The following is a 24,624-nucleotide window of genomic DNA, read 5'->3' as shown; positions in this document are numbered from 1 at the left end:
CACAGACTACCACAATAGGTCTGTCAAATAAATATTTGAACTTCGAATGTGAAAATAGTTAGCCTTTTTTTATTTTTATTTTTTTTGTAACATTGCTAGCTGTAGCTAGCACCAGCAACAGCTTTACAGACAGTAACGCCAGCTAGCTGGTTTGCAGAGGTGAATTTATGCTGGTGATTCCTGGATGAATAGTTGTAAGAACAAAACAAGCGCAGATGACCATCTGCCTGACGTGCGCAGTCCCCAAAAACCTCAAAATAGTCGATTAAGGTGTGCTTGAAAGAATCGAAAGATTGGGGGAAAATCCAGGGGTCTCTATTGGGTTTTGATTAAGATTAAGATCTTACCCCGATTTTAGAAATCAGATAAGGCCATGACCATATTGATAATCACATGAAGTATTAGTGTGCTGTTAAATAAATACTCAAACTGCCACTAGTCCTCGACCTTGGGGAAAACATGCAGTCGATCTTCAAAATGTAGATGGGATTAGTAGGCTACTGGAAAAGCAGCACACGTCACACATCCTCAGAGTCACGCCCATCTCCTAATCATGCCAAAACACATTACGTTAGTATTCAATCTTTTCAACATGGCCAAAAATCAGCAAACCCACAGTATCTACAGTATCTATCTATCTAGGTGGCGAGGAAATACCTTACTTCAAATCCTAGCATGTCTTCTCAGCAGCCGGCAGGCAACACTGTAAACAAGCACTGAATCTGATCAAGTGGACCAGCACTAGGCTATTCCTCTGGTCTTCAGTTGGCTAGGCTATAGGTCTGATAAAAGGACTGTTTTAATACCCATGTTGATTGGGTATGAACGTTAGTTGAATACTTGAATCCTGTGAACACTGCGGACACGAATGTTCCTTTTGTGCTTGTTGACAATAGGCAGAGAGAGCGCCCTCTTGTGGTTAGAAGTGGTTCCATCGAATATATTTGATTTTCTGAAAACATTTAAGAGAGAAAGTCGAATATAATTTCTGAACTCATTTGACAGCCCTAATGTGAACACACTCAGTGTTATCATCAAGGCAAACTGGATGTTGAGATGGACCAAAGTGGTGTTATTGTTTTGAATATGAACGTTCCGTGAAACAGTCTATAATATGCATCATTTCTTAAAAAATTATAATAATACCAATAATCGAATATATTCGATTTTCAGAAAATATTTAAGAAAGAAAGTCGAATATCATTTCTGAGCTCAGTTCACTGCCCATACCACACACACCATTCACATGTCACTTCCTGTTCTAGCTCAGGAATCTGGACATGGTATTTGGGAGACACACTGATTGTCAGGTGGGGAACTCAATCACTCGCATCCACAGTTAGAGCACAGGAGTGTTTTTGACTGTGTGTGTGTGTGTGTACTGTATGTGTTTGTGTGTGTGTGTGTGTGTGTGTGTGTGTGTGTGTGTGTGTGTGTGTGTGTGTGTGCGTTTGCCATTAGTCTGCTGTCTGCTGTGTGGACACTGAAGGGAGGATTACACAGGATCAGGCTTCAGTGGGGAGAGAACGCCAAACTCTCCAATTGGCCAATCCCATCTGCAGTAGCATCGTCTGCAGTAGCATCGTCTATGATCTCACCCCTCCTGTATGGAACCCCAGTTACAGCCTGTCATGCTAGAAACACTTCCCTGCTCAGCACAGAAACAGAATCAGAATTTGTTTTATTGCCATTGTAGTTTTTCAACATACTAAGAATTTGCTTTTGGCCATGGTGCATAACATGGAGACAACATTTGACACGGTGCAGGGACGAGACAGGACAGTAAGTACAAAATACTAGTGCAAAATAACATAACAAAAAGCAATATACAAAGTGTAGTGTTGTCAGTATACAGTGAGTGCGTAAAAGTGTAATGTGTATGAGTGTGTATATGGTGTGTGCGGCATGATGTGTGAGCGCGGTGCATCCTAAGAAACTCCGGAATTAAATCCACAGGGGTGGAAATCCTAGTGATATTCACAAGTTCTTCTCTGGTGAGGGAATTCCCAGCCTGGTCGCAAAACACTCAATTAAATAAAAAAAATAAAAAACACAACACAGAACAAGGCACGCCAAAGCGCCATAGCAGCCATATACGGCGCCATCTTGAGAAGAGACAGAAACTCTTGTCTATCTTTCTCTCTGTCTCTGGTCTGCCTCCGTCTGTGTTTCTCGTAGTCTCTCTCCATCCCTCCAGCACGTCCCTTGCCAACTCGCTGTCACACATGATGGCCCGTCGGCTGCAGCAGCACAGGAAGCAGGGCGCGTTTAGGTAGCTCTGCCACGTTGGGAGGAGAGCGAGCCGGAGGGAGCCTCCCCGAACGGGGCCGGCGCTCGAGTGTTGTGTTACAATGAAGCCTGAGAGAGTACGTCAGCTGGAGGCTTCTGTGTCACGGGCCCTCCTGTGAGCCAACGTTGGGACAGCGGCGGCAATATAGAGCTCACGTTGATATCCATGTGCCACTGTACATTAGGGGCGGAACAATATATCGTGCCACAATATATCGCGATACAGAAACGTCACGATACGTATCGTCAAGGTGAAAACAATATTGTGATATGTTTATTGTATATCAGTGAACGCTGGCTACACAACGCTGGTAACAAACACGTCTTTTGTCTCTAGGCCTATCCATGATATTACAACAGTTAAGCTATAAATTCACAACCTGTAGTGGAGTAGAAATGTGGAGAAATGCACTATTGGTGTGAACAGCAGCACTACTGCAACGCTTCACACCTGCCCTTAGTGTATCATATAGTATTGTTATTGTCAACCCAATATCGTGTATCGTATCGTGAGTTTAGTGTATCGTTACACCCCTACTGTACACATACCTCTATGTACAGCAGCACACGCAGGCTCTTTACTTAAAGGACAATGCTTAAAGGACAAAATAGATTTTTTGAAACTGCATTCTAAGTGCCCCGACCACCGCCATTACATGGATATACTGGCTCGCGCTGGATTTTAAATTTCTTCTAGATGCCTCCGAACTACACCAAAGTGATCTCGGTGAGTCAAACGTCTTATAATATGTCGTAAATTAGGTCCAGGTTGTCAAAAACGAGCATTGTCCTTTAACGTCTGTAATCAAATGACAAAACGTTCTCTCCCCTTGGCCCGCTAGGTTGTCCTCATCTCTCTGTGGTGTGAGAGAAGAATTGGTTTCTTCTGAAGGAGGAGGAAGGACAGAGGGGGGGCCTGGAAGGCTACAGAGAATGACAGTGAGGAAATACCAGCACAAAGACCAGAGAGGCGAGCACTGGAACTGGACAAAACCACGGCTAACCTCCTTGCTAAGAGCTACGAGCTTGGACTTTCTGTTGCTATGGTTTCTTTTCTCTGAAGAGTGACCTCACCTGTCCAGTCCTTTAAGGTCAGTGCCGAGGAAGGAGAGGAGATGATAATGAACTACTGTGGTAACAGCATTTACTCTGGCCATTTGAATGGAGACTCCAGTGCTCTTTCAAGAGCTAGCTACAGGATCCCTGCCCTGAGGGTCCATGCTAACAGCCCCCACACAACATCCACCCCCCCCACTCACACACCACACGTAAAAAGCTAGGCTAGGCTAACACTGACCTCCTTCACTATGGCAGCGCTATGCAGCACTGGGGCTAGTATGAATACAAGGCTATCTTCCTGTAAAGAGCAAACTGTTGGAAAGATACAGTAACATTGGGTCACTCGGTGACACAAACACTCCGGTGTCCCACAGTTACCCGGCGCAGCGAAGAGTAGGGCGAGGGGCAGATGCAGACGGTTTAACCTTCAGCTAGCATGACTGGCGGGCGAGTAAGCAGCACCCTCTTATCTTTCCATGGGGGTGTTTTTATTAATCATTAGCCCACTGGGGAGGGAGTGCAGGTGCAGGAAGTGTTGTTGACATGCAGTAACCTGCGCAGGGTCAGTACGCCTCACTGCTCTGGAGGGGCCTCTAGACATAAACAACCTCTGTCTCGCTCTCACAACAGAGAGGAACGTGGTACTAGCTTAGCTTAGCTTCATCAGAGAGCTGGGGATGGAGGTTATTTTATGAATGATGCAAGCCAGACCGATTGGAAAACCACAGCCTGAAAAACACTGACTACTAAACTAAACTCTGGAATTATTTTATGATAAGGCGACTGACACACACACACACACACGCACACACACAGACAGACGGACTGATAGATAGATACACACACAGTGATGCAATTAAGGTAGAGAATAATTAAGTATGGTTGCCAGGCTGTGAACTAATACAAAAAAACATGGGCCTCTGTTGCCCTCTGATAAGAGAAAGCATGACACACACACACACACACACAGATAAACAAACACACACACACACACACACACAGATAAACAAACACACACACACACACAGATAAACACACACACACACACACACACACACACACACACAGATAAACAACGGTCGTAGTCACGCTTCTATGCCCCCAAAATAAATGTTCCACATCACAGATCTCAGAGCTGAGTGACACAAATTCTTTATTTGGCAGCAGAGGCTGTGACCTCCTATCTCCGTCATCACTCCTGTCTCTGTCACACGTCACATCACGTTGACAGAGAAAACGCACAGTGTTTGACGGTCTGACACACCAATGATGAAACCAACTGTGGTGTGGGCGTGGCCCCAGTGAGTGTGAGTGAAGGTCTGCATGAACATGATGGCTCAGATGAAGCCCCTCTCTCTACTTTTCCTCCCCATTCATCCAACCCTCTCTCCCCCTCCTCCCCCTGGATCCACAGACGATGAGGGGGATGGATGGCTGGCCAGGTGACCTGCATACTGCATGGGCAGGGCTACAGTCCCACCTCAACACGCACAAACTACAGCGTCACCACAAGCCCGAGTGTCTCCCCGTCTGTCTGTCTGTCTGTCTGTCTGTCTGTCTGTCTGTCTGTCTGTCTGTCTGTCTGTCTGTCTGTCTCTGTCTGTCTGTCTGTCTCTGTCTGTCTCTGTCTGTCCATCTCTCCGTCTGTCTCTCTGACTACGCCTCCTTGACCCGGCCATCACAGTAGCAGCAGAATGGAGATTCAAAAAGAAATTAAAAGAGGCCATTATTTGTAAAGAAGTTAGGTTGAATTAGTAAATTGAAGTTTTGGAACTGTAATAACCTTATGTAAATGTGTTGAATGAGTTGTACTTATTAATCTTTGTTGTAAGTTGTAATAGATACACTGAATTTTATTATTATTTTTCTTTGGTTTTCTGTATTTTTTTGTTCTTTTATATTTGAATAATTTAATACTTACATTTCACTGTATTATGTCTGATTGTTATGTACTGTATGAGTGTCTGGACCCCAGGAAGAATAGTCTTCACCTGAGGTGAAGACTAATGGGGATCCATAATAAACTAAACAGTAGCAGCCTGGCTGCCTGCTAGTCAGTAGCTACTGCTAATAGTGCCATAGAAGGCTAACTGGGCAGAAGAGAGCTGGCCTCGTCCACATTACCTCTGCTTAGTCTGACAGAAGCTCCTGCCTTGGCTGCTCTGCCCTACGTAAACACGGCCTGAATCCACCTACAGAGAGATGGAGGGGGTTGCAAACTCACTCTTTGAAGCCTCGTTCTTCTTCAGAATGAAGAGGTGAAGAATGCTTTTGCGGTTTAGCTTAGTTTATTTATTTAGCACAAATGCTAGGAGGAGAACGAAGCCCAGAGGGTTTGTAGAAAGTTCCACTCCCGTCAAGAATAGGCTTATCAAAAGTGAGACGGTAACACTAGAAAAACAAAAAGCAAAACAAAATACACAAGGATACAAAGCTGCTCAAAACACACATCAATAAGAAAGGGACAAAATAAGAATTGAGAAATGTAATGGAGAAAAAAAGAAAATGAAAGAAGTAAAAAGGAAACCAACCTAGAATTTAAGATATTACCAACATGATAAATAATCCACTCCTAAATTCTTGACAGAATTAGATAGTCCCTCAGTTGCTTTCTTAAAGCCGACTGAGAAGACATTGACCTCAGTGACAAGCTCAAAGTGAGTTTCGGACCTCTAAATTTGATGTTGAATTGATGGCTAGAGGCAGTAATCTGGTATCTTCCCGTCCATAAAGATTATGTATAGTAAGACTTACCATTCAAAAACACCTAGACCTATATTTTTTATCATTAGGTGAGAGCAGTCCAAGTCATCTGTTATTGTCAGATTAAAGGCACTGGGAAAAATGCCATCTGATCCTATTCCTGTGCAGGAGTAGACCCTACAATGGCAACTTAGATAGCATATGGATTCTCCAGTGACCTGCATTGCTGACCTACTCTGGCAAATGCTTCCATTGTTATCTATGGCCACAGTAATGCATGTAGGCCAATACCTCTAGTTCCATTTGGCAGTATGAGTTAGGAGTAGCCTGTGGTGAATAATGTACTTGGGGTACATTATGACATGCCGTTATTAGTGATATTAAAAACATGTTCATAGACTGTATGAGAAAGATGAGTTAGGCCTCTTGCGCTGTTAGTTGTAGCCTGCTTATCAGGGGGGTTAATCCAGGCCAGTCTATCTGGGCCAGCCTTCGATAGGCTTAGTGTTGCTGTCTGTGGCTGTGGCATTGGGCCCTGGCATGTAGCAAGACTTGGCTTCTGTGTTGACAAAAACTCAAACGAACGCATCCTTGAACACACACACACACAAACCTTTAGAACACACAAACAAACAAATCATCTCCATGCCAAACCATTGCCAGGCAGAGGAGCAGGGTTGGAGCTTGTACAGCAGAGTCTCTGTCAGAGCCAGCTCATTTTGATGAACAACAACTAGAACTCACTAGGGGTGGGTATTGGGAACCAGTATTTTTTGGTACCGGTACGTCATTGCGTCTGAAATATCGATGAGCTCATGCCGGGCTGTACATTAACTTTTTTAGCACATATCACTGGTGCTACAGGGGTTGATAGTTCTGTAGCACAGAGCCAGAAAGTTGTAGCACAGGTATAAAATGTCCATTATCACCTCTACTGAACACAAGTTATGCAGTTCATCACTTAAAACCACCCGGAAAGGGATGTTACTGTACTTATACAATATGAAATAATAACAAATGTTTTCAGACAAGCATCTTTAGGTTTTCCCGGCTTTTGATTTTGTGGTGTCTTCATGATTTGGGTTATCTTCTTTTTCATTAATAATTTCAACATCTTTTTCCTTTGCTCGTTTGTTTGGGTTTTTCTCTATGATCTGAACAAGGAACCAGTGTTTCCTGTGGAATTGATCTCTTGGTGTGGTGGTGCCAAGCTGAAGACAGCCAAAATAAGGAGGATTTCTATACCAAAGCGGGGGTCTGGGCGTCCTCCCCCAAAAAGGTTTCAGAGACCTAGTTTCCTGTATTCTGGTGATTTTTAAAGAATGAAAATAACAAAATCGTAATTGAAAAGTATACTGAAACGGCATGTTTATCCTACATGAAATATGCTTTCTTTAATTTTGAGTAATGGGGTGAGAATAATAGATAGAATGTTTTATTGAATTAAAAAAAGTTATGTTTGATGCCCATTGATGCTTAACTGCATACTCATTCCTTCTAAATCATCACTCTTTCTAATCTCTCATCCTGTCCTGTCCCCTTCCTTCTCCTCTCAACAACCTCTATCCTCTCCTCTCTCACCTGTCCCTCAACTCTGTGCTGGTCATGTCTTCTCCTACCACAATCACTGCCTTTTTTACATGGCAGACAGGGCAAAATGGTACTTCACCAAATCTACCGACAGTGCTAAATGCAGTTTTGTAAAAAGTTAGCTGTGTCCAAAGGGGCTGACAGCAGCAACCTCATTAAACACAAGTTTCACATTCGGTAAATGTGAAGCAGTGCAGCGTGTTTGACTGCGGCTAATGCTAACGCTGGTGGCTCCCATAGCAGGCTAAAGATGCAGGTAACACTCATTATTGTTATCATAAATAAGTCTTCAGTGTTTCCCCTATTGCCTTAGGGGGTGGCTGCCCCGCCAATGGGACCTCCCACCCCTCATAAAAGACCCCCCCAAAAATAAATGACAACAATAGCAGACTTTTAGATTGCTAAAGTTAAGCATAAGTCAATGGAGTTTAACAGTGAAAATTAGCATTGTGATTAGCGGACATTTTCTGACTAGGTGAGAGATGAATTTAAAATATTTTGGGTTGCTGTAGTAGAGTAGCCACAGTTTAGTCTATGTCTTCTGATGTTAGTAACTGTTACTGTTAACAGTTACTGTTAACTGTTGTTACTGTAGGGAGATGACAACATCCTTAACCCCAGTAACCGCCCCCCTTCCAGAGGCACATTATCAGACACCCTCATACCTACTATCACACACGATCACTTTATTACAATGACAGTCCACTATGGAAGTGGAGGCCAACTAAGACAAAGTCCCATCGACCCAGGCAGTGTATGACTCCCAAAGTGGTAGAGTAGTATCGATAAGTATTGGTATCGATAAGCAATATCAGTATCGATACCGGTATCCATAAAATCCTAACAATACCCATCCCTAGAACAGTGTCTTTTCTGCAGGTGAAGTACCCCCTCCTGCACCAATAAAGAGCAATTCCCACCATGACTCACTGACAGTTGGGCCTCTCTTAATAGCAATGAGTCACTATGGTACTTAGAAAAGAGCTATGACTTTGTGTGAAGTGTCAACGCAAACATAATCTGCTGTTCATCTTTACTAGCACTCTATCCAATGTCCTCTCTCCCTCTCTCTCCCTTTATTTCTGTTCCAAGGACAGCCAGTGACAGTACAGTACCACCCTCACTCTTCAGAATTCTGTCAGTGTGGTTGAAAGAACCCTGATAACCTCAACCCCACACCTCTACCTGCTCTTACACGCACGCACAAACACACACACACACACACCTGCATGCACAGACAGTTCTGTTCACAGATGCCCCTCAGGGTGAGTGCCTGACACAGCCGACACCATTCTGACCCTGGATTAGAGAGAGCCCTTACCCATAATGCAGTCTGTTTCTTCCCTGGCACTCTCCGGTGATCAGCAACCTTGCCAGAAGAGAGGCAATCTGCAGAAGAGACCAACACTACCCTTCAGTACCTACACCAAGCTTCACAAAAGACAGAAACGAAAGAGGGCAGGCTAAGATGTTTGATACGATTTTTCACTTTGCTCAATCTCAAGTGCCCGTTCGATGTCATTATCAATACCAGGTTTCACCTTTGGTTGAACCAAACCTTTGCCTCTTGTGGAGTAAGCCTAGTTGAACAAATGAGGTCATATACTGTACAGAAAAATAGGCCTATCCTTCAGCATGTCTGTTATGTCCCCATATGACCCAGTATTCAGAATGTCTGTAATATCTCTATATGACACAGAATAGTGTAGTAAAAATGTACATTAAAACAAACAAACAAACAAACAGCAACGAGAAAGACTCAAAGTGCTAGGTTGTTAGAAGTGTTAGTAGTGGTTCCTTATGACCCATTTCTACTGCACCAAAACGTACCTACTCGATTCTATTTGCTTTTTTGGTCTTTCCACCACGCAAAAGGTGTGTAGAGGCAAGGTGAAGCATAACTTTTTTGGGACCTGCTCCATCGAAATTCCAAGCGAGCTGTAGCAAGGTCATGTTAACAAATTATTTAATAAAAAGCAGCGAAAATGAAAGTCTTCAGTCTTGATTTAAAAGAACTAAGAGTTGCAGCAGACCTGCAGCTTTCTGGAAGTTTGTTCCAGATATGTGGAGCATAAAAACTGAACGCTGCTTCTCCAAGCAGACCTGTAGCCTACCAGATGACCTGAGAGGACTGGATGGTTCATAACATAGCAGATCAGAAATATATTTTGGCCCTAAACCATTCAGTGCTTTATAAACCAACAGCAGTATTTTAAAGTCAATTCTTTGACAGACAGGAAGCCAGTGTAAAGACCTCAGATCTGGAGTGATGTGATCCACTTAGTCTTAGTGAGGACTCGGGCAGCATCCTTTAATCCTTGATATATTCTTCAGGTGATAGTAGGCTGACTTTGTAATTATCTTAATGTGACTGTTCAAATTCAGGTCTGAGTCCATGACTACACCAAGATTCCTTAGTTATGTGTATCCCTCCAGTAGGCTAGCCCGAGCTTTCTGCTAGTTGTTCTTGATTTTTTCAAAGCGTTTTACGGTGCCTCGACCACTTCCAATGTGAAGAAATGTGGAAGAAAATCTCGACCTAGCTCAATACTTGAGCCATCAGTGAAATTATGGTCTTTGTGTTTCAGATTCATGATAGACATATCAGAAATAGGGCTACATGTCCAGAATAGCACACTACTCCTTCAAGCTAAAAGTGTCTACTTCCACAACATTCTTAACTTCCACATAAATACAAAGCTTCACATAGATAAAAAAAACTCTGACTACAATGCAATGTACAATGCTCCCAGTACCATATCCCCCCTTCCCACTCACACAGCTCCAAAAGGGTAAAAAAAAAAAAAAACAGTCAGCCAATTTGAGCTATTACCAGGCTGTCTGAAATGTGCACTAGAGTATGCAAATTAGATTTTCTCTGCATCTCCCTAGTCTCTGCAGCGGTTCCTATTTTCCTAAGCCTTGCTACATCATGACAAGATGCTTTTCTCGTAGATAAAAGAGGAGTATCATGCTGTAGAGACAGCTGGCAGACAGGCAGACTACACAGAGAGGGGGGGGGTGAAACCAGGCTTATGGATGTGGAGGATGGGGTAGGTCTGGGGGTACTGGAGGAGTGGTTTCAGGTATCTTCCACATGTTGCTGTCTGAAAGAGAGATGTGTGCTGAGGAATCATTTCTAGACTGTTAGGACGCTCACAAGTCAGTTTCTAAACGCTGTGCTCAACTAGACTGAAGACATGCATCCCGATTTCTCCGCTAAAACTGTGTGGAAACATTTGAGAAAAAACCCTGCATTTCAGACGTCTTTAGGGCAGTCCTTCGTAATGAAGGGACATGCAGAAGTTGTGTGCTTGTAAACAGTTCTACTGTTAACATAAGCAAAATGTGAAAAAACCCTCGTTTTGTCTGCTGCTGCCTGTTGCTGCTTAGCGCTGCTTTGCACTTAGAAGCCACCCTTTTATCATCAACATTTTATTTGCTAACAATTTCCAGTGTTTTATTTGCATATTTTATGTGAGAGTTCTCTGCTTAATGTTTTACTACGGCCTCACTGTCGTGGTGATTAGCCCTTGGGTGAGTCTGGAACAGAGGTCGGGAGCTGGTGTTTTCAAACAACAATACGTCTCTGTAAAAGCTGTCTTCAAACCCAGAAAATTAGGTGAGCTGCAAAGAATGTGAGCAGCTGTGTGAGAGGATACCACAGCTCGAGAAGAGGATTGAAACGCTGCTCCAAATATGTGAGGATGACCAATTCATTGACCGAACTGCAGCTACTATTGCACAAGGTGCTGGGCCACCAAATGCTAACAGACGGACACAGGTTTTTACACAGGATTGTCAGCCAAATGTAGAGCATCTCAACACAGATTTGGCTGAGATCCCCTGGATGTGTGTGACCCTAGATAAAGATATTGGTCTAGCTGCGGAGGCTCCCAAAACAGCCATCCCTAATGATACCTCTTACTGGCACAAAATCGGCGCAAGACCGAAAGAAGCATCAACTCCAGCCAGTACTTGGTTTGACATTGTCCGCCGTAAAGGCAAATCCAGCAAGAAGCTAAACAAGAGAGCACAAACACGGCTTCACCACCTCAACTCTCATTGCAAAACAGATACGATCCTCCGAATAACGAAATATGACAATATTAACTACGCTGAACCAGCGAAGTTAATCACACCACTACTTGCATTAAGGCTAGCCAAAACCCAAGAAATAGAAGACACAGTACCAACGCTACACCCCTATTCTGATTGGGGACTACTACCAAGCAGGTAAGGATGGCTGGCACTGTGAGGGAGCTAACAGAGCTGCTACCAGTTATGTTTTCTACACGTCCAACTGATAGAATCATCATCCACACTGGGTCTTATAACATTCTGCACAGGAAAACTGGCTCTGAGATCCTGAAAGGAGAACTCTCCCTGCTACTGGAGAAATTGAGTGACTGTCAATTGTGAAATATATTCATTTCAGGCCCCATTCCAACTTTTGGGAAAGGCAGAGAATATTTCAGCAGGCTTCTCAACCTGAATACATGGCTGGCAGGCGTGTACTTGGGGCCAACCTACGTCAGGGACTGCGTCTTGGAATGCCGTTCCCAAATAAGATAGGCGTGAAGGACAGGGAAAAAGCTTGTGTCTCTCCCCCCTCACCTGACCTGACCCTCTGCTTTTAAACACCCAAGGCATGCAGAGACCAAACCCAAACAAGAGAGACGTGAAGGTCAACGCACGCAGGCAGAAACTTCCCCCCGCACTGGATCCTCAGCGTCACATCACCCAGGCCATGTAGCTTTAACGCTGCCACGCTGAAGCTCAGTCAAACTGATGAGCTACTGCACACCAATAACCACATACATCATCATTCAGGTGTCCACTAGAAATGAGACAGACCCCATGACACCCCTTTAAACATACCCCAGCCGGTGGAATGATCAAACACATCGTCAAAATCCCAGACCATCTGGTGCCTGTCTCAGTAATCTTAAATGTGTTCAGCCACAGCTTGTCTCCTGCCATGTCACAGGAACTCTGAAGCTGAAATTACCTCTTTTTAATGAGAGATCGTTGTCTAACAAATCCTTTTTGGTTAATGATCTGATAACTGAAAAGAATTTAAATTGGATGCTTTTAGTTGAAACCTGGTTAAACAACTCTACTGGCGTAGCAACACTGATAGAGGTGTGTTCTCCAAACTAAGACTATCAGTCAGTTAGACAAAACAAGAGAGGAGGGATTGCAGCCATTTTCTACTCGGTTTGCTTGCAATGACATTGACCTGGGTGAATTAACTTCATCTTGCTCTTGAGCTCAAAGCAGAATTATCAATGCTCATCATTACATTATGTCAGCCACCAAGATATTCATCAGTATTTCTACATGAAGTCTCAGAGCTGATTTCAATTGCTATCACTTGATATGATAGATTAATCTTTAATGGAGACCTGAACATTCCTATTAATAAGAAGGAGGACTCCAAAGCTATGGAGCTTATGAATCTACTCGACAGCTTTGAACTTACCCAACATGTAAATGAAGCCACTCAACAGCATGGTAACATCCTGGACCAGTGTTTCCCATATGTTAATGCCATGGATGAATTTGTCCCGCCATAGCTGCAAACTTTAGGTTATCGAAAGTTTTGAATTCTCATAAATAAATTTAAAAAACTCGAACGCTGTTGTGTTTTGCTCTGTGCTCATAGTGCTACTCTGCTGGGCTGCTCCCTCTCCCCTGCAAATCGCGTGGATTGAAATAGGTTGCGTGCCAATCACACTTGTTGGAAGTGTGACTTGCACACAGCTGCATTGATTCACGCTGGAATTCCACACGGAGTTGAGACACGGTTGTTTGAGGTAAGTTAACGATAGCTACTTACAATATATACAATACAATCCATATTGAGTATCCACTGTAGGTGCTACTTGTCCAAACATAATTTGGGCTATGCTGCAACGTTCATTTTACAGTCTATGTAACGCAAATTTTCCAGGCTAGCAAGCTAGACTGAGGTAACATTAAAAAAAAATAAAAAAAACCTGGGGTAACGTTGGCTTGCTAGCTAGGATAACGTAGCAATAGATGCATATTGCAAACATATTGCCTATGAATAATTATTATTCATAAGCGTTTGTCAAAAAAATAAAGTGGATTGACTAACAGTGAACTGTTTATTTACAACAGGAGAGACGGCTTCTCCAGGAAGGAGAGCCTCCTCTCCAGCCAGCAGCCTCAACCAGCAGCCAGCAGTCTCTCAGAGGGACAGTGGTGGGAGGGGGACAGAGAGAGAGAGAGGGACTGACTCTGACTCTCAGATGGCAGGAGGGCAGGTAGAGGCAGCAGGGCAGGTAGGTCCCACTCATCATTCTCCCTCTCACACACACTCACACACACTGTTAGTGTCAGAGGCTCATTTGATGGTAGGAGGGAGGGAGAGAGGGTGGGAGATATATTAGACCAGTGAGATGTCCAGGCCCTCTGCCCTGGTGTGTGGCAGCTGTTAGTGTCAGAGGGGAAGCCTCGTTCAAACTGCACGATTGCCATCTCTGAGGGATATCTATTAGATTATAGTCAGCTGGCTCTGATTGATTTTTATTTATTAAAGTCCCGTCTCGTTTACTACAATGTTGTGTATGACTACTTCTTTGCCACCCCTTTCTTCTTGACTACCCCTTTCATAACCAAATGTGGTCCGATGATTTAATTGCTATGGCTTCTTGGTTTTGCTCTCAAAGTGCACCAAATTGATGCATTTAAATTAACAATGTTAAACATTTTCTCCTGGGAGGGCATGCCCCCGGACCCCCCAAGAGACTCGGAGGTCCACCCCCCATAGCTGCCCAAACTCCTGTGGGAAACACTGCTGGACCTAGTAATGTATCAGAGGGGAAGCCTCGTTCAGACGGCACGATTGCCATCTCTGAGGGATCTCTATTAGATTATAGTCAGCTGGCTCTTTTGAGCAACTGCAGTCATTTCAGCTTCCACTGGCACATTTCCCCCCAGATTTTTCTTTTTCAGAACTGACATTTTTAAAAGGCTCATGTCCTGCAGTATGTTGCATTAAATAGTCTTTTGTACGGTAGATGGAAATGTGGTCTTTGGCACATTGAGTTGTTTGTCAGGGTGTTACATAATTAAATTAAATTAATATTGATTTATTGATTGATTAAATTAACATTGATTTTTATTCATTACAGTCCCAACTCGTTTACTACGGTTTTGTGTATGACTACTTCTTTGCCACCCCTTTCTTCTTGACTACCCCTTTCATAACCAAATGTGGTCCGATGATTTAATTGCTATGGCTTCTTGGTTTTGCTCTCAAAGTGCACCAAATTGATGCATTTAAATTAACAATGTTAAACATTTTCTCCTGGGAGGGCATGCCCCCGGACCCCCCAAGAGGCTCGGAGGTCCACCCCCCATAGCTGCCCAAAATCCCCTGGGAAACACTGCTGGACCTAGTAATGTATCAGAACTCGAATGACCTATTTCTGACCATCATTGTGTGTTTTTTGATACCCAACCTAATCTCTCCATGGTTGAATAATAGCAGTGTTAATGAAATGAAGAGAAAATGTCAGGCAGTTGAAATAAAATGGAGGAAAATTAGGCTTACAGTTCACTATAATACAAAGAAGCCATGACTGCCTACAACAAAGCAACACGTCTTGCAAGAAAGGATCACTTTTCCAAGATTACTACAGAGAATGCTGGAAACTCTAGAGTATTATTCTCCGCTATAGACCAGTTAATCACCACTGCCCCCCCTCCTCCACAGCTCTCAGCACCAAAATGTGAAAAACTTGCAGTGCAACCGTATCAAATGACAAATATCGAACAGATGCAGTCTGATAAATCTTCCTCAACGTCAGTGATAGGACATCAAGTAGAGGCTCGATGTGACGCCTCATGGGCGAGGTCACCTACCGTGATTACACTGTCATCTAGCACTACCATATCAAATGACAGATTGGGTTAAAGCCAACAGAGTCTGCAGTCTGAGGTGAATCTTCACTAAGCGTATTCCTGTACATCAGTGAAAGGACGGTTCAGGGGCTCCTCAGCGTGAGGTCTCACAGACCAGGTCGCCGACTTTGATTACACCTGGTGACCGCAGTTCTGTATCTTCCTAAGATACACATCAGGGCAGGCATGTCATTTTTACACTATTTATGTAAATTCTCTGTTATAACACTGAGCTACATATATTTGTATGAAAGGTGCTATACAAATAAAGTTTTATTATTATTTATTATGATTATAGATCATGGCCTCACCTAAGAAAACCACTAAAAAGTTAGTTGATGTTTGTTGCGCTTGCGGCAAACCAAATTAATCTGTTACAAACAGACAATATTTTATCAGGGCAGGATTTGTCCATCCGACCTGACGTGTCATGTACAGTATGACTGGCATGTACAGTATGACGTGTCATGTACAGTATGACTGGCATGTATGATTGAGGCTGTTGGATGACGCCTGCACATTCATCTTGTTTGTCAGATGCTGCATGATTGGGAATTCTGCAATTAACACAGTGTGTTTACATGACCATGAGAAACCCGATTATTGTCGGCTTATGCCAATAATATGATTATTCTGTACATGTGTATTAGTAATGCAATTACTCAATAGATATGATTTTTGCATTATGCTCTACGGACAAGATGTGCACCTTATGCTTCTGCAACAAAGTGTCACTGTGTGTCTTCCTGTATAGTTCATGGCCTACTGTAGGTAGTCTACACAAAATGTTTCATTCATTCATTCAACACGTTTAATAGCCTATGGTTACAAGCCTCTGCTGTGCTAGCTCGGTAACATTAGTTAACTCGTCCTAGTGTGTGCTAGCTATCTAAAATCTATCTAGACCCCAACATTTTTTCAATCAATAACAGGATAATTAGCTGTCTTTGGCTTAAAGTTGCATGAGATAACTCTGCACTTTGTTGGCCCAAATGGTCGCAATAAAAACTGCAGTATACTTGCAGTACAGTGTACTGTACTAGCCGGCACACTGACATTCTAAAATAATAAATTCACAGGTTCTCATGTAGTCTCATGTCAAACAAGAAAAAACACGTAGCGGTTAAATGCCTCCGCCCAACAATGCAAGTTGCAGTTAACATTCAATTGACCTTTGACATTTGAATACCAAAATCTAATCCAAGTAATCTAATGAAGTCCAACTGGACATTTTGGCCAAATATGTACAAATTCTGTCAAGGCGTTCTTGAGATATCATGTTCAGCAGGCCGAAAACACCTTTTGTGAGGTCAGTGACCCTTGACCTTTGACCCCCACAATGTAATCAGTTAATCCTTGAGTTCAACTCAACATTTTACCCAAATATGAACAAATTCCGTTAAGCCTTTCTTGAGATATTGGGTGCGTTAAGTAGCTGAGCGCTCAGTGAGCGATCAGTGATCAGAATTCACTTAACGGGTTGCTCAGTTACGCTCAGACTGATCTGCTCAGAGCACAAGTGAGCAGTTTTGAACTATGATCTGTTTGAGCCAAACACCACGTCATCATCATCATCATCACCTGGCTTGGGAATCGTAACCCAGGCCTATTGAAGAATTTTTGCCATTCCAAATTATCAGAAGAGATAATTGTCTCACGGTTAACAGTTCTCTCGCTCTAGGAGGTCGGAGCAGGTATTGATTTTTTTTGTCACGTGCGCTAGGCAGAGAGCTAGGCTTGCAGCTAGGCTTCTCTAGCTATCATCTGGTGCAATAAATGTATTGTGCATTCATACACTCATAAGGTAGCTTAAATATGCTTCGGTTGTATACAGTACTGGTGTTGCTGCTGTGTGTATCTTATCTTCTATCACATTCGCTAACCTGTCGCTCTTTGAATTGTTTGTGTAAGTCGGCATGTCTGTCTGCAAGATGCTTTGCCAGGTTGGTCGTATTGGGTCCCTAGGTTTGTATAGATTTGTAGCATCGTTTACAGATGGGCTTTGTAATGTCCGTGGGCTTGCTGTCGGCTCTGTAAGCAAAATATGCCAGATTTGGCTGCGCGCATCAGCTTTATCGACAAGCTGTGGACGGTCGACATTTGTACTTGTAGCCATCTCAGGTTAGCTACCGTCCTCTCGAACATACTGCGTGCATATGAGGGGGAAAACTGTTGCGCTGCTCGCTGCAGAGTGACAGAGCGAGGAGAGAGAGAGAGCGCGCGCACACACACACACACACACACACACACACACCCACACACACACACACGCACACACACACACACACACACCCACACACACACACACGCACACACACACACACACACCCACACCCACACATACTGCCCCGCGACTCGGGATCTTGGGAGAAAGAAGCAGAGCGCTATTAGCCTACAAACAAATACGGCTACACTGTCGCATGAATGCGACTCACTATATACGGCTCTTATCAAAACACTGTCTTTCTTAAAGTATCGATACTTTAAATTTGGGTATTGTACCGTTTTTGACGACAGAGTATTGCATTACTTTCCTAGTATCGATACACCATGCAACACTAGTTCTAGCGAAGAATTTCAATGGAGATGTCTTTTGGAGGCGGATATCTTGAAAGTCTGGCATCACAAGACTAGGATACTTCCAGTCCCACATACTGCCTTATTCCACCTTTCCTACAGCTCCTACCTTTCCTACAGTTTCCAAGACATCTGACAAAACCCCTCCCCAAAAAGATGACCTCCATCACATTCTCTTGGAGGAGATCCTTAGGCTACACTATTATGGAGAAGCAGAAATTGGATTTAGAGATGACTGCTTCTAGCGTAAGCCCTAGGCTACTCCTGGCACGTTTGAAGAGGGGAGCGCTCTTTCACAATGAAATTAGGCTATAACCAAAAATAAATAAAAATAGTAGGCTAGGCCGTAGTAGTTAGCTAACAATATAACAGTTAGTAAAACAGCAACAGTAATGTGTAGCCCACAATAAAAGGCTAAAGATTAATTGAAAATGATTTTTTGATGCACAGCATATCAAAATGCGCCATATGCAGGAGTGAACAAGTCGCCCTGACTCCCGCAACATCATCTGGCACTGCAGCAGGGTTCATGATGATCTCATACTGCCAGTTCTCTCCTATTAAATCTGAGCCTCTATTAGTTCTGTCATTTAGACATCCAACAGACATATCACTAAAGCCTGCTAGTTGAGATAGATCAGATGCGCCATTGCAATGAACTAGCCTATTTACATTAACATTAGCTGCCTACTAGAAACGTTCTAAAATTAGATTTTATTAGATTTAGAAATTAGAAAGTTACGACCGACTTATCTTACGACCAGGCGTAAGCCCTGTTGGTGCAAGCGGCCCCTGAAGACAGAGGGAGGACAAGTGTAGGCTGCCTCTAAAAGAACACATTGACGCAGGGAAGTGGAATTGCCAGGTTCTTTAATCTGTGAGAAACAAACTCTTACTGTATATTCAACCCCATTTAGTGACGTTAACCCCCTCCCCCCAGTAGAGCATCAGATAAACAGAGCTGCACAACAACATGACACGCTCATGAATGTTTAAACCGGTAGTGGAAAGTAGTCTGGCTAGGTCACAACAACCTGGCCTAACAGGGCAAATTCAGCCTTTTGTGTGAGTGGTCATTGGATAGCTTAGGTTCGAGTCCTAACCCCATCCCTGCTTAATCAATGGCGGCCATGTAATGGGACTACCAGGCTGTCTACGTAAAGGCTTAATGGACCCCCTGCTCCAGTTACCTTCTGGCTGTTTACTGGTCTCTGACCAGCCCTCACCTGCTCAGTCTTTAACCCTCATCAATACATCAACAGACACTGATCTAGGAACCTGTTAACATAGCAATGGCTTACGATGCCTACTGTATGTCATGATAAACTTGGAAGAATGAGATGGCAGTGTTTTCATCAATGCTTGTGAAACGCTGTCTGCAAACGGTCAATCAATAAATAGGCTAATTTGTTATCAGTTACAGCGTGTCTGTGGTGAAGGTCATAGGATTGTCCAGATCCCCTCTATAGAGGTCAACTCGACTGTACTGCCGTGTGCCCCCAGCTATTGATGATGATGACTGTTGGTATAGTTTAGGCACACACTCCTCCCTACAGTCCAGCCTACCCGCCGCCACCCTCCCACTGACAGACATTAACAGAAGCTGACACCAGGTCCCAAGCTTACTGATGACTCCCCACACACACACACACACACACACACACACACACACACACACACACACACACACACACACACACACACACACACACACACACACACACACACACACACACACACACACACACACACACACACACACACACACACACACACACACACACAGCAGGTCCTGGAACGCAATATGGGGTGAGAGAAGACAGGAGAGCAGAGACGGAAGAGAAAAAAGGGGGCGGCAGAAGAGAAAAGGGGTGAGGCGGCGACAGAAGAGAGGAGAGAATAGGGGAAAGACAGAAAAAAGAGGAGTAGAGGGGAGCGACAGAAGAGAAAAGAGAAGACAAGAGGGGAGAGACAGAAGAGAAAAGAGAAGACAAGAGGGGAGAGACAGAAGAGAAGAGAAGACAAGAGGGGAGAGACAGAAGAGAGAAGAACAGCTCACAGATGAGAAGAGGGAAGAGACAGAAGAGAGTAGAGGGGAGAGACAGGAGATAAGAGGGGACGTTTTCAAGGACTGAATCTGCAAACGTTTAAAACTCGGCAAAGGGTGTTTTTGTTTTTTTCTGGATTCTGGGAACTCAGACAGCCTACCATGGGGTAAAATTCACAAAGGTCTTAGCTCTAATTTAAGGTTTATTTATTATAATAAATGTTAGTTTCTTTGTAATTTATAGTCACAATAAATCCTTAAATTGACAGCTACTCACGTGCAATTGATTTTATACACAATTTAAAGCACAGACAGTATTAGCTACTGTAGCTAACAGCATTGCTGTTAGCGAATGTCTGAGCTTCCTAACATTGGCTATTCTAACTAGCTACGCTAGCTAGCTTAATGCACAGTAGTAAGCTGGGCTAGTGCAATAACTATAACTAATTTTCGGCAACTATGCTACTTCGCTAGGTAGCTAATATAACATAGCTAGCTAGAATTATCTGCCTAATAACTTATTTGAAGAGTTGTGTCTCCGAGATTGACAGTGTTGTGTTAACAACATACTAGCTTATCAGAGTTAACTATCAGAGTGCAAGGAGAGGAGGAGAGGAGGGGCTGTTCACGGACAGGTCCGGTGCATGTGTCTGAAGGTACAGATACACCAATCCGACATTAAAAAAACTAACAGCGATGAAGGGCAGCTATTGCGTTGTCTCACGTTGCCTGCGTCCGGGCTAAAAAACGTAGCAAAGTTGCACTTGAACCCACTAGTCTAGTCTGACAACAGCCAACCGGCATCTAGCGCGTACGTTCTGCGCCTGCGTGAGAGAAAATAAATCCATTCGAGCAGTAGTCTGTAGCCTATCATCAAAAAAGGGAATAAAGTTCTTGTTATGTTGTCAATCACTGTGTTTCTTGACGTTTTTAATCTAACGTAATTTTGTAGGGTTAGGATTTGGGACTAGATCTCAGCACCTTGAATCGATTTAGAATCATGTGGTTAGACAGAGCCTCTTCCGTGTCAAAACAATATGGCCTTTTGTAGGCATTTTTTATGTCAAATGAAAAATGTATAGTGTATAGAGAGGTGGTGTGTGAGGGGAGCAACGTTTGTTTGATAAACTAGTCTCCAAGCTTTCAAGAGGAACGCTTGGAAATTTCGTAATCAGCTTTAAAGCAATATAATGTTAACTGCAAGCAGCATGACCCAGATGCAGTAAGCAATAGAGTACTGGAATTTATTTGTCTTCATCACAGGCTATGATATTAGGTTAGTTCCTGCCCCTAGTATATTAGGCTATGAGCTGTTATGGTAGCCTACATGTTTTATAGGCCCTATTTCTGTTCTTTCAACGAGCCTACAGTACTACTGCAATGTGTTTCAATACTACGAGCAATAGGCTACTGCAGGTTATTCTCGTAACTTCTGTAACAGCCAATCAGAGTGATCTCTCTTTTCCCAAAGTGCCTGCTCGCTCAGATGGCCATTCAACATACTCAGTTGTTCTGACCTATCCCGAAAATTACATTACATTACAGTCATTTAGCAGACGCTTTTATCCAAAGCGACTCAAAATAATTGCATTTAACGTAGGAAAAGCCGATGTACTACTACTTGCCAGAACTCACAAGTGCATCTCCTTTCTAAAACAAGTGACTAAGAGCATAATCTAGTGCTGAAGGCAAAGTGCAAGAATAGCAATCTAAAATAGGAGGATCGTTTTAGTACTTCTTGAAGAGATGAGTTTTGAGCCTACAACAAAAGATGGGCAGCGACTCTGCTGTCCTGACGTCAGTGGGCAGTTCATTCCACCACTGCGGGGCCAGGAAAGAGAAGAGCCGTGACCGTGTCGATCGACCACAGGGGCCTCGGCGTGACAGGGCAACCAGTCGCCCTGAGGTAGCAGAGAGTAGCGGTCAGGATGGGGTATAGAGTTTGACCATTCCCTAGAGGTAGGAGGAGGCTGTTCGTTTCATTGCCCTGTAGGCTAGCTCCAGAGTTTTAAACTGGATGCGAGCCGCTACAGGGAGCCAGTGTAGGGAACGCAGAAGGGAAGTTGTGTGGGAGAATTTGGGGTGGTTGAACACCAGGAGGGCAGCAGCTTTCTGGACCAGGGGTTTAATGGCTGACGCTGGGGCCCCAGCAAGGAGCCAAAGGTGCGGGACACGCCGCACCAACCGACACTCACGGCCATTCATGACGGATGATTATCGGTCCGGTGTCGGGCTTCAGAATTGCAGGAGCGAGGGAGAGAGGGACAGAGGGGCTGAGTGAATCAAGGCACTGTGCAGCTCTTCTTCTTCTTCATGCGGGTTTGGTGTTGTGTTCTCTTCTCCTCCCCAGGCTCGGGGCCGAGGGGCTATCCTTTTACCACCCCGAGCATGGGTGAGGGGTCACCCGGGCTATATATCCAGGCACACCTCCAGGAGCCATGTCACCATTTCGTCATCCAAAACCGTCAGGCAATGGATTCCGTTGGGTGTCCGATATGTCAGACAGTCCTGGATGACATGGTCTGTGGTTTGTTCCTACGCACCACACTCGCACGCCACACAGGATACCAAGCCGCATCTGTTCATCAGCACCCTCGCTGATGTTAAGATCTCTGCATTGCTTCAGGAGATCCCGTGCGGCAGGCACAAAAGGGTGTGTCAACTTGAGACGCCGGGGAGGCTCTGCTGTTGCAGTGAGTCTGTCGTGGAGCAGGTGGTTAGGCTCCACGGCCCGGCAGGCGAAACGTGCAGTGGTTCCTGTGCGGCGGAGGCCAGTGGGCTGGATGCCTGCAAGGATGGGAAGGTTGTCCACAGGAGTGGGACGCAGGCATCCTGTCACAATGCACAAGACTTCGTTGATAGGCAGGTCGATGAGGCGGGTCTGAGTGCTGCGACACCGGACCGGTGTGCAATATTCACTGGTCGAGTAGACCTGGGATAGGGCTGCCCTACGCAGTGTTTTTGCGCCGGCACCCAAGCCTGATCAGACCAGTCACCTCATCAACATTAACTTCTTGCACAGTGATTCGTGGTGTCGGCGGAACGTGAGCGACCTGTCCAATGTCATGCCAAGATAGGTTGGTTTGGCGCTGTATGGCAGGAGTGTTCCATCGGTGTGCACTCGGAGCTCACGTTTGGCTTCCTTGTTGTTAAGGTGGAAGGCCGCCGACACCGTCTTTGCCTCGCTGAGCTTCAATCTCCATTTCCGGAGGTATGCCGCTAGTGTCTGCGTGTCCTGGCTCAGTGTCTCCTCCACGGCCTGCTAGTCTCCAGCTGAGTCCACCAGCACAAGGTCGTCTGCATAGGCATATTTCATGGAGACTGTGTTCGGCAGGTCATAGGTGTAGATGTTATAAAGGAGGGGGGCCAGGACAGATCCCTGGGGGACGCCATTCTTAAGGCATCGCAAGCCTGCTTCGCTGTCCGCTACCGGTGGTGAGGGTGAAGCTGCGGTTTCAGACAAGCTCCATGATCATGTTGACCATGTGCCTGTCCGGCAGCAGGCGGAGCAGCTTGCAGGTGAGGCTGCGGTGCCATATGGTGTCGTAGGCAGCCATCAGGTCTATAAAGAGGGCTCCGGCCGAAGAGCTGTCCTCGATGTCTTGAGTCATCAAAGTGACCTGATCTACGGTCGATCTCCCACGTCCTAACCCGGCCTGCTCCTGTGGGAGCAGCGGGTCGATGATTGGTTCAACACGGGCATAAATGAGACACTCAAGGTTCTTGAAGGGGATACATAACAGAGAGATGGGGGGGTAACTCTTGGGGTCCCCTTCAGGCTTGTTTGGCTTAGGGATCGCGACAACTAGGGCTCTTCTCCAGATTTTTTAAATATATATATTAAAAAAAAAAAAAAATGTGTGAGGCAGAGACTAAACAAATTTGTGGTTCACCATGTGGGAACTCAGATTACAAGTATATTCCGCATGCAAAATAAGACAGGCACAGCTGCACCATTTGTACAAGTCTGCACCATACCGGGTCCTGTACCAAAACAGTTTGGTACGAATACCATGTACCGTTACACCCCTATGCTAGAGTGTTTTGTTATAGCCTACTCTCATAAACCCGATACTTGCATTGCAATGCAATCTCGTGGGGCTACTGTCTTAAGAGCCCTGCCGCAGCAGTAGGATACAGGGGCTTAGATATGGTTTGACTACCAGTGGTTTATTCAACATGGACAACAAGGTACAGGCATTTCCACTTGTTGCTTATCATAGCAGCTGTAGTGCAGTTGAATTCTAAATTGCATAATGTTAATATTAACTACATTCACAGGAGGCAAACTACTATTAAACTACTGTTTACTATTATAGTAAACAACACTGACCGAACTAAGAGACACGCCTAGGAGATCAATGACCGTCTCTTGTCACCACGGTGGAGTGAATCGAACACATGAGATATGAAAGGGACTATTT

General features: G+C 44.4%; 1 protein-coding gene across 3 annotated transcripts in view; it reads right to left on the bottom strand.

Annotated features, from left to right (window-relative positions):
* Window positions 1-24,624, bottom strand: part of osbpl5 (oxysterol binding protein-like 5) — a 79,140-nt gene that overhangs the window by 33,096 nt on the left and 21,420 nt on the right. Inside the window, exon 3 of one of the 3 annotated variants that reach the window (XM_084452956.1) lies at window positions 8,963-9,030. The exons of the other annotated variants lie outside the window; for them this stretch is intronic. Coding sequence (XP_084309082.1) covers window positions 8,963-8,966 — 4 coding nt within the window. The 5' untranslated portion in view covers window positions 8,967-9,030. The remainder of the gene's footprint in view (window positions 1-8,962; window positions 9,031-24,624) is intronic. 3 annotated transcript variants of the gene reach the window in all.

Source organism: Borostomias antarcticus (genome assembly GCF_949987555.1).
Source record: "Borostomias antarcticus genome assembly, chromosome: 18".
Taxonomy (NCBI): Eukaryota; Metazoa; Chordata; class Actinopteri; order Stomiiformes; family Stomiidae; genus Borostomias; species Borostomias antarcticus.
This window is presented reverse-complemented; position numbering and strand designations above follow the sequence as displayed.